Source organism: Pteropus vampyrus, unplaced genomic scaffold (assembly GCF_000151845.1).
Source record: "Pteropus vampyrus isolate Shadow unplaced genomic scaffold, Pvam_2.0 Scaffold61, whole genome shotgun sequence".
NCBI classification, from domain to species: domain Eukaryota; kingdom Metazoa; phylum Chordata; class Mammalia; order Chiroptera; family Pteropodidae; genus Pteropus; species Pteropus vampyrus.
This window is the reverse complement of record NW_011888842.1, coordinates 6,706,833-6,717,975: the sequence shown is the minus strand read 5'-3', so window position 1 is coordinate 6,717,975 and position 11,143 is coordinate 6,706,833. Positions and strand designations below refer to the sequence as shown.

General features: G+C 41.5%; 1 protein-coding gene across 1 annotated transcript in view; it reads left to right on the top strand.

Annotated features, from left to right (window-relative positions):
• Nucleotides 1-6,534, top strand: part of STOM (stomatin) — a 27,973-nt gene extending 21,439 nt beyond the window's left edge. The window contains exon 7 of the mRNA XM_011360993.2: nt 4,454-6,534. Coding sequence (XP_011359295.1) covers nt 4,454-4,648 — 195 coding nt within the window. The 3' untranslated portion in view covers nt 4,649-6,534. The remainder of the gene's footprint in view (nt 1-4,453) is intronic.
• The last annotated feature ends 4,609 nt before the right edge of the window (nt 6,535-11,143 follow it).

Genomic DNA, 11,143 nt, shown 5'->3' with positions numbered 1-11,143 from the left:
CAGTTTTCATGGAGGGGGTGGTTGCCGTGGACTTGACAGACCTCCCAAGACACAAAGAGCAAACCAATTTGCTGTCGTTAGAAAAATGTCAGTATCTAGTGATAATTGGCTAACCACAGAACTCTGCCCTTCTCTCAGAATGCCCTTTAAGCCACAAATAGTTCGCTATAATTTCGTAGCAAGTACCAAATAGAACAGTAGCTCATTTGACACAATACATCCAGAATTTTCTACTAACCAGCATTTTTAGGTTTTTTGAATGTGATTATTGATGCTTGTGTTAACGTGGTGACACGGCAGAACCCTCAAGTGCTTTTTCTCAAAATTATCCCATTTAGAAGACAAGATTGTATTTATGACAGTAGTAAATAGGCCTACTATAATCTAATTATTTTGAAAATCAAGAGGTGCTTTTACCTAGAATATGTCATTAACCAAAAGCCCCATTTCCAAATTATATTGAACAGTAGAATTTATCATACATTGACTACATAGACTATCAGAGAACAAAGTGTCCTTAGAGATTACAAAAGGTGATGAATACCTGGCCCAGATGCTGCCACCCCACCCTCCTATGCCCGTGCCAGTAATTAAGCACAGACCTGTTTTCCACTCGGTGTAGACTTGACTTTCTGTTGCACTCTAGGGAACAACCTGCAACTGCTTGGAATTGGCTCTAAAAATAAAAGTTATCTTCCATCCTACTATTCAGATGAAAAAGTTGAAGCCCAGAAAAGTTAAGTGATTGCCTGAAGGTCACTCTGTCTTTTAGTGGCGATGGATATTAGAATTCCCCTCTGCTCCTTGCTGCCTCCTCTGGGCTTTTCAGGATGGACTGAGCCTCTTCTACAAGTGTTCTCACCAGTTAGGAATCCTACCCCTTTATAACAATAAGTAGAGGTAAAAGAGGCTGGTTAAAATTCTGAATTACTGTGCTCCCACTTGGATGGGGCTGTAAGGCTGGTCTGGAAGCCACCTCGCGGACCTGGGCAGTGATTGTCTGTCTTAGGGTTAGAGTTAATACATAGCATCACAGTGAGCCCAGCCCTTCTGTAAAATACAGTAACCCTGCAACAACCAGAAGGCTATATATTCAAAACCATGTATTGAAGTTCTCATGGAAAATAGAGGGTCGCAGTTTCTTCAACAAATAAGTTGTAAAGGAAAAGGATAGAAGAACCTATAGATTAGGACACTTCAGAGAAAATTTCTCAAATTAATTAGCCATCAGGAAAATGGAAATTCAGATCACAAGCAGATACCACATTAGACATCCATCAGAATGGCTTAAAAACAAACAAACAAAAAAAAAAAGAAAGAAAGAAAAAAGAAAAAAGTGTGGATGAGGGAGGAACTGGAACTCATATTTTGTTGGTAAGAGTATAAATTGGTACGACCACTTTGTAAAACTGTCTGGCAGTACGTACCTGACAGAAGTGCACTCATTCATTCACCAAAAGGCAGGTACTAGAATATTCACAGCAGCACTCTGTAATTACCTCAATGTATATTGCTAGTTGAATGGATAAATTAAGTATGGTTTATTCCCATGAAGAAATACTATACAACAAAGTGAATGAACATACAAGTGCTCACAAACATAATTTATGAAAAAAGCCGATGAAAAGAGGACAGATTCTCCCACTGGTTTTGCATAATGTTAGCTGAGTCACTTTTAAAGTTTATAGACCACCTCTTAATGACTGGAAAGGTAATATCTTTTGTGCCTGCATTCTCCCTATTTCCATTTACGTAACTCTCAGAAAGAGGCTTGACATGTACTTTCTAGCTCCTGTTTCTGGGCCTGGTCATTTATTAATTGAGAGTGTGGAGTGCAGAAATACAGATCACCTTTCTCTGCCTTTCTCCCAGACCAGCGCACTTGGGCTGCAGGAGGAGACAATAGTCTCAGTCTCACACGCCTGAAAATGCCAGATTTTAAAGTAATGGTTCGTAAATATAAAGTGTTGACTGACGTGAGATTACTGCACATTTGGCAAAAGTCCCACATACCCACTAGTGTCTTGCTTTGCTTTCTAAGATCCAGTCCACAGCGCACACTTGGCCTATATTTAGGCAAAGCCAGTGGTATATGTTCACATTTTTGGCAGCCCGCTCAGAGCAGCTTTTCTATTAACAACTTGTGTGCCCAGCCCAGTGCATCTGGCTTCCCAGCTGAGAGATTGTATATTGATTGATAGTGAGAGATGAGGTATCTTTGCAGTTAGTCCATGTCCAGACCAAAAAAAAAAAAATTGCCTAATTGGACATCTGAAATGACAAGGAAAAGAAATCAGAGTCTGCTGTCCTTGTAGCAGGGGTTTATTTGTGCATTCTGTGCTGCACTTGCCTTGGAGAACAGTTACATGATTCTCAGAGTATCTGGCACTTGCCCCTTTTCACAGACTTAGGACATAACGGTTTGCCTTGATAAATTAGGTTTTTTATCTTCTTAACTGGGTCCTTCCTCTCAGTAGGTACCACATCCTGTATCCTGTACCTCACCTAATGTCACTACCCAGGCAACCAAAACTTTGAAGCCTAGGTGGGACCCGGCCTCTGTCTCCACTTCCTCCCCATACCCAGTCAGCCTCCGGATTGTCGAATCTCCTCCTGAATAGCTCCCCAATCCATTTCCTCCTCCATCCCCAACACCAGCTCTCTGTCACTATTTGTCTCACTGAGATGAAGTGACCTATTTCCATGTCTGTCTCCCCTATTTGACCAAGGGCTGGTCAAATAGAGTGCGAGGAGTTTCACACTCTATCCCTAGCTCCTACACAGGGGCTTGACACCTGGAAAGACCCCGAAGTTTACTGGATGAGTGAATGAAATTTTATTGGTTATAAGACCATGGCTTCCAATTCTGATATTCACAGGAACATTATAAACCATTAATATTTTGAAGTCCACGTGAGAACAACCTAGTGGAACTGCACTTTTAATCTTGATGATTATGGTATCTTTACACCTCTTCTCCTAAGAGTATGAATTTAAAGTAACTGCTTTGATTTGGCTTCTGAATCTTTTATGAATTAAGGCATTGGTAGATCCAAAAATCAGGTCTTGACTTGTTATTTGCCATTCCTACATAACAGACTGTTTATATATCGACACTCAATATGCCTTCTCTGTCTTCCTCATGGTGGGCCTATAGGGTGAGGAAGAATAACAAACCGAGGCTCAGATGTTAAATAACCTTTATGAGGACATTCAGCTAGTAAGGAGTAGGTCTGGGATTTGGGTTTTAACTCCAAAGCCCCTGTTCTCCCCCCGAACTCCAATGATTCCAAACTTTTTTGCCCATGTAACTCTAAAAGAATTTAGAAAAATTGTATCTCATCACACATTTTAAATAGAATATAAAATTTTTCATTTTGAATTTATATTCCTGCCAAGTATATAATTCCTGGCATATTTTAAATGTTGACATTTTAAAATAAAACTGTTCACATCATTCTTTTAAATGTATCCAGTGAAATTTAAATAACGATATTTCATCATCTATTTAAAAATATGTGAATAAGCTCTTTTAACAGTGAGAAATTTTTCATGGTTCCTTTTTCTCCTTGAACTTATATTTCCCTCTACCTCCACCACAGATTCTTTCCCCGATATATTTTGTCATGAATTATTTTATTACTTTACTGCAATACATTTAGTATATAAGTTAAAATTATTTTTTAAATTTCCCCTGATTAAAAAAAACAAGGCTCTAAATGTTTCAGAATTTCTCCTAAATCATGTTTTTACTAGAAATGCTTCTGTTAATGAGATGAATGAGAAATTCATATATTTGCAGATGGCCATTAGCTATTGCTAGAATGAGACAAGATTCAGCATCAGTTCTATTATTTTTCATTTTTATAGATATACGATCTAAGGAACCTTGTTTAAATAAATAAATAGATAGATAGATGATAGATAGATAGATAGATAGATAGATAGATAGATAGATAGATAGATAGATAGAAATGGAAGTTTTGTTTAATGTCATGCAATTCTTAGCACTGCCTCTGAATTTATGTGCTAAAAAAATCATAAAGTGATCTTTCATCAAAAAATATTTTTAATGATCTATCAGCTTTTAGTTCGACAAGGTCTTCATTTTTCTCTTTGAAATCAAGGAATTGCAAATCTATCAGACTAGCAAAAGGATTTGTATCCAGTCATTCACTTTCTCAGCCCCTTACACAGTATTTTGAATTGTCCTTTTGTTTAGTGCCCTAGAAAATGAGAGAAAGGCAATAGTAAAAGACCTCAGACCTATACTCAGTTATATGGAAAAAGAGCAGGGAAACTGAGTATCTAGAAAATGATATTTTTAAAACTATTCTGGCATAGTCCCTGAAAGTTTTGTCTACCACCCGAGGCACCCATACACCAGCGTGAAGATTGCTGCTTGCTTCCTGGCATTTTCTCCAGTTTGATCTCTCCTCCTACTGTTCCATAGGTCATTGCAGCTGAGGGAGAAATGAATGCATCCAGGGCTCTGAAAGAAGCCTCCATGGTCATCACTGAATCTCCTGCAGCCCTTCAGCTCCGGTACCTTCAGACACTGACCACCATTGCTGCTGAGAAAAACTCAACGATTATCTTCCCTCTGCCCATAGATATGTTGCAGGGCATTGTGGGGGCAAGACAGTGAGGCATCTAGGCCAACACAGAGATGAGCTCTTCCCTTCCAAGGATGAAATGGGGGACCAAATCAGCCTTTAATCCATAAGGAAAGAGTAGGATGGGAACCTTGGCTATTCTCCCTCCCTTTCCTTTTCCGTATGTTGAGTGTGATGTTCTTTTAGACTCTATAGCGATCCTAGCAACAGATGAAGATTCTTAGCTTGTAAATATTGTGTGTGTGTGTGACAGATTTATATAAGATAATCTCTTACTCTTTAAATATTTCAAAGTTTGTATTTTTTAGATCATTATGCAATAGGTTAGTTAAATCCTTTTTTTTTTTTTTTTTGACTTTCATTGAGTCATTCTACACCTTCCATCAGGAGCCAGGCCAAAGGCAAAAAAAATAGACTCTAACCACCACCACCTGACACCCCGGCTGAACAAATGCTTTACAGAAAACAGGGACCTTAGGCTACCGCCAGCTTCCCTGGGCCATATGTGCCTTACTTCCGGGGAATCTTACTTAAGGAAAATTTCCTAACGTCCGTTTACTTTCTAAATCTAAACCATATTTCAAAATAATCCTCACTTGAGACGAGGCATTTTCTTGCTAGAACCTTTCAGCACTGGAGGAAGTAGTCAACTTCAATCAAAATGATTACCTTAACCTTTGAAAGACTTTTAAATCCCTTATAAGGACTTTCATAAGGTCCATATAGAATCATGTGGGTGGGTTGTTTTTTAACTTCTTTGAGCCTCTTTATGAGTAAATGATTCTTCTGTGGTCAGTCTTTCAAACTAGTTACCTGTCATAAAAGTGCTTTTTTCTCATTTTTGCTTATTTTTATATATCAGGTTCTAGTTTTAATTTTTTTAAATAAAATTTTCTCTGAGTTTTGGAAACAGTTGTTTGTATACCCATTTGAAAAACACAAGGACTAATATTTTTTAAGACTATCTTCAGAAAACCATTATATTTTACTGTCTGTGTGCTATTAACTACTGAACACTGTGAAATATCTCAGTTACTGACCCCATTCATTAAGCAGTATAAAGAATTCACAATATATTGGGCATATAATATCCAATGAGCTTGGGTGGATGCCATTAAACCTAGGATATCTACATAGATGGAGATATTTTTTATTTGCCTAGTCATCCTTTGTCTACCACATATATTGATGCTGAAAGAGCAAGTAGTCGGCCCCCCTGAACCATAGTTGCTTAATCTGTAGTATTAGGAAGCACCTTCCGTTTCACGAATGCCTTGCATCATTCTTATTGGTCTGGCAAGCTGGCTCATGACATTTGAATTGCTTCCTCTTTGAGGCTCTGAGTTCACTTAGCGAAGTCTAAGAATAGCTGCTTCCTTACCCAGAGCCAACCTTCCTATCTGTCCTTGGCCGGATCCCTGTTAATCCCCACCTACAAGTGTCCCCTCTCCTTTACTCCATTTCTAAGCTTGTTTTAGAAAACCTTGAACCACCATGTGTCTTGGTTCCTGGCTGAGTTTATTAGATGAGCATGGAGCATTCTGACTTGGACTCAAGTTGCATTTATATTCTGAATTTAAAAATAATCATTTTATCTCTTTTGTGACGTGGCTCAGTCTTGACCACCGAGGACCAGGAAACAACCACATATCCTGGCTGAAAATCTCTTCTAGACTTAGGAGAGTAACAATGCTTTCTGTGCCTTGCATTTCTGTCTCCAGATACCAAATGGTCTCTGCTTTTCTGCCACTTGGATTCATAGCCCCATGGATTCATAGCCCCATGGTCTGGAATCAAATCGCCAGGGAGGGAGAGAGGGAGCTGAGAAGCTCTAGGATGAGAGTGTGGGTGCAGGGGTTTCTTCCAAGTGGCCTCCCTCTCCAATGATGTACATGATAAAGAGCGCACTTTTACTAACTTTCCTTGAGTGAAAGCCTGTTTCTTCCTGCATTTTTGTATATGTGGTTTTCGTTTTTCAGAAGTGGCACAATTAGATCCTCCGGTTATGGGCTGGCTGCCTTGTCTTCATCGTGTGCTCTTCATGGGCCAGAGGCACAGAGGCTGCAGTAGTCCATCTGCTGTCTTGTGCCAAGGCTCCCTCTGGTGTACCTGCTCACATTTTCCCTGGGGACTTTGAGATCCATGCCCCTCCTGAGTCCTTGGCTGGTTTCATTTCCCTTTACCTTAATCCAAACAGGACAGAAACTCACTTCTTGCTGTCACCCAACTAATCACACAGGCATACCCTCTACTTAAAAAGAGAAATAAATAACATATAATCAGTGGGTGTTACCCGCAACATTCAACCTTTGAAGAACTGTCTTGAATTCATGGCTACCATTTGTGGAGCACCAGATTCCCGCTCTGTGCTGAAATACTTGTACATATATTACATAATTTTATCCTCAAAACAGCTTAATGAAGATACTTTATTGTCCCCATTTTATAGATGAGGATACTAAGGCTCAAAGGTTAAAACTTACTCAAAGTGGTGTGGTTGGTAAGGAGCAGAGCTGGGATCAAACGCGGATCTGTCTAATACCAAAGACTCAAGGTGTCTAAATAGACCTGCGTGGGACATTGCCTGCCCCCACCGGCCCCAAATACACATGACCAGCAGCAGTCATTTCAGATGTAGATCTCAACTTTCCAGACTGTCAAAGTTCATCTGATTAGTGAAACTTTGCATTCATACCCAAGCAGGCCTTTAAACTTGAACTTTAATTTTAGGCCATCAGATCTAGGCCAAAGTTCAGTCCAAGTGAGGGAAGTAGATTGAGTCTTTGTAACCACAACATGTTCAGGCACACCGCCTGAATAGGAGGAAACCTGGGTTCTGTGGTCTTTCAGCTTACGTGGCCCTTTAAATGATCTCTGTGATCTTCACAGCACCAGGCCTTCCCAAGGTCACTCAGCTAGTAAATAGTGAACCGGTGGTTTTCAAACTTCTTTTTAGCAGTAAACCATCTGCACTTTTTTTTTTCAAAGGAAACTCTACACCAGTAAAAAGATTTAAAGTGTCTTTTATCAGGATAAATTCTTAAGTGTAGTTCCTCCTCTCTTTTCTGGGAAAACTTCTAGAAACAATCCTTTCTCTCTTCCTTTGAGCATTGCCATGCATGGGTGTGAGAGCCAGAAAGCCTATAGATATTCTGCTACCAAATACAGGACTGGCAGAGCCAAGAGAATCAACACGAAACTCAGACTCATTGGGTTTAGTCAACCACGACGGCCCCGTAATCCTGGCGCTATCATCTATGAGAGCACGCTTATATGCTTATGGTTTAATTTGGTTTGAGCTGGTTTTCCGTTGTTTATAGCCAAAAATATCCTACATGATCTACAGTTCAGTGGGTCTTTACCTCCATGGATATATACTAGGTCCTGCTATGGGCTAGACTCTTTAGTTTTACAAAAAAGAGAGGTTTCTTTGTTTTTTTTTTTTTTTACCATTTTTGAGCTCTTACTATGGGCCAAGCATGTACTAAGCATGATCTCCCTTAATTGTCATCTAAATTCTTCACGTATAGGCACTGTTCTTATTCCCATTTTACAACTAAGGAAGCTACCAAGAATTAAGTAAGACCACACTGCTGAAAAGTGGTGGAGCGAGAATTTGAATCCAGGTCTGACCCCAAAGCCCAGCTTTTAACCACTATTATTATACCGCCTCCAGTTAGGTACTATTTTAACATAATATTATCATTTTGCAGGTGGGAAAATTGAGGCTCCTAGAAATTTTTCTGTTCTATATCTAGTGCCTTGCACACTGCCTGGCACAAAGTACACAATAAATATCTGTGCCCAAGACAGGACACAGGATCCAAGCGCAGGCCAAACTCTTTCCAAGAGACGCCTTTGGCACCTGTCATGGCATTTCACAATGACTTCTCCGTTGTATATGATGAAATCCAAGGTCTCTCAAAAATCGTTAGGAAGAGAAAATATGTAGTTGAAATGATATTGTTCCTGATTCATTATTTCGCCTTTGAGAGAAAAATATGAAATCCAGGCAACTCGGTGCCTCTGGCAACTTCCTATCTTGGAGCATTACAGAGCTTTCTTCGAGGCTCAGGTAGCAATAAAGCAAAAATAGCCAATAAACCTCCTTGAACGCCAATAAACGGAAAAAGAGAATGCATGGGCAGGTGCACTTACAATTTGACCTCCTGAAGGTTTCTGGGATGTGAGCTGGCTTTGTCTAGACTGGCAACCACCTGCCTCCAGTGAAGGCCCTGGCAGCTCCAGGTGGTCAATGCTGCTTCAGTTCCAGAACTTTGCACTTGTCAAATTGATTGCTTTGACCGTGGAAGCAACCCTGTAGGGATGGGCTAGGCAGGCAGGCAGGCAGGGGTTACAAGATCAAGTCCAAACCCCTCAGCATGGCATTCAAGGCCCTTCGTGAACTCTCATCTTCAAGGCCGAGCACTCCTCACCTGCTGCTCCAGCCACACCGGGCTGTTGTCTGTCTCTGAGTATGACATTTTCCTTCATAGCTCCCTGTTTTTGTATTTGCTACACATGCTGCCTGAGATGACTTTCCATGTTTCACCTGGAAAATTCCTTCTCTACTACCATCGTCACTTCTGCCGTGAATCAGATCTCTAGAGGTAGAGCCCCTGGGGAATCGATGCATTTAAAAAGCTCCCTGGGCAATTCTGATGATCAGCCAGCTTTGAAAACGAGATGTAAATACACACACACACACCCTCCCCTCACACTGGTTTCTGCCACTTCATAACTTGGGTGGGGACGGGGACGGGGACGGGGAGGTGGCATGGAACGAAACGGGGAAAAGCATGGTGAGAAAAGACTGGAAGGATAGAGGTGAGAGAATGGGGTCTGCCCCCCAGCAATTCCTTGGACGGGTTTGGAACCCCCATGGGGAAAAGGTGCAGAGGTGCAAGTTCATGGGACTAAGAGGGACTTCGTGACAATCTGAGCATGAGCAGAGAGTCAGGGCCCAGGGGACCAAGTGGGGCCCAGAGCAAGTCCTCCCATACCACAAAGGCTGCACCTTTGGGAGCATCCAGGGCCACCTCCGGTGACGGTAGCTGCAGCAGTGGAGATTTCTCCAAACAACCCTGGGGCAGCAGAAGGACTCCTGGGAAGCTAGGAAGTGAGGAAGTTCTAGGCAGATCTCACAGGATGTGGCGGCCATGAGAACGCACACCGCTGACTTTCTTCCCCGAGGAATGTAAGTGACTAAGGGCCCCAGCTGCTGGCTTTGAATTCCATCCCCATCCAAGGTCACACCTCCCGATGACTGTAGTGGGGACAGGAGACACCACACTGGCTCCTGGGGGACACGCAACTCCTTTGCTGACTGATTTGACTTTGGCTTAACAACAACTTTGAATCGAACAGAGGTATCTGTGCACAACTGTTCACAGCGGCATTATTCACAAGGCGGAAAGGACCCAACTGTCCATTGATGGATCGGTGGAAAAAGGAAAGTTGGAATACAGGTTTCCCCTGCTATCCAAAAACAGAGGTGCCTGCGAAAACTTTCCTAAGTGGAAACGGCATAAAGCAGAGTGTCCTCTGCTTTCCAAAAGTTTGCTTTAGGCCACTCGCTTTTACGGCAGTGAGTTTTTGCTAACCAAAGGAAATCCGAAGAGTATTTCCGCTTTTACATAAAACTGTTACTGTACTAATGCAGGGCTTTCGTAAAAGCAAAGTGGCCTAACGCCTGCTTTTAGAAAGCAGGAGATACTCGTATACATTCAGTGGAATGTTACTCAGCCACGAAAAGGAGCAAAATTTTTATATATGCTATAACATGACGAATCTTAAAGACATTATGCCAAGTGAAATAAGCCAGACACAGAGGACAAATACTGTATGACTTCACTTATATGAGCCACCTAGAACAGGTGAATTCATAGAGACGGAAAATAGGATAAAGGTTGCCTGGGGCTGGGGGAACGAGGCAGGGGGAATTAGGAACTATTGTTTAATGAGCACAGCATTGATATCGGGGATTCTGAAAAAGGTTTGGGTATAGATAGTAAGGATGGCTATACAACATTGTAAATAAATTTAATGCTACTAAATTGTACACTTAAAAGTGATCAAAATGACTAGTATTATGTTACATATAGTTTACTACGATAAAAAAAAAATGGGATCATATACCATTAAAAACCTTTTTTTTTTTTACTTCGGCTCAAGGACTGCCCAGAACCTTCGCCGAACCTTCACTTGGGATCAGACTTGCATCTCGGTGTGATGGGTCCCCAGCCTCCCCCGGTTTGCTCCCAATTTCCTTTCACACGGGCAGTTCCCCTAGTGTAATCTACGTGCCTTTCATCTCATCTTGGCACCTGCTTCTCGAAGGCCCAGGATTAACGCAGGAAAGAATCTCCTCCGTGGTTCAGTCACATGCGAAGCCCCTCCCTGGGTGGTCTCGGAAGAATCACCAGGATGGGGCATACAGAGCCACGGCAGGTTAAACACTTCAAAAAGCTTTTATTGAATTTCATTTCCAAAAGCACAGATTTTGATAGGACCCTGCATTGCCGCAG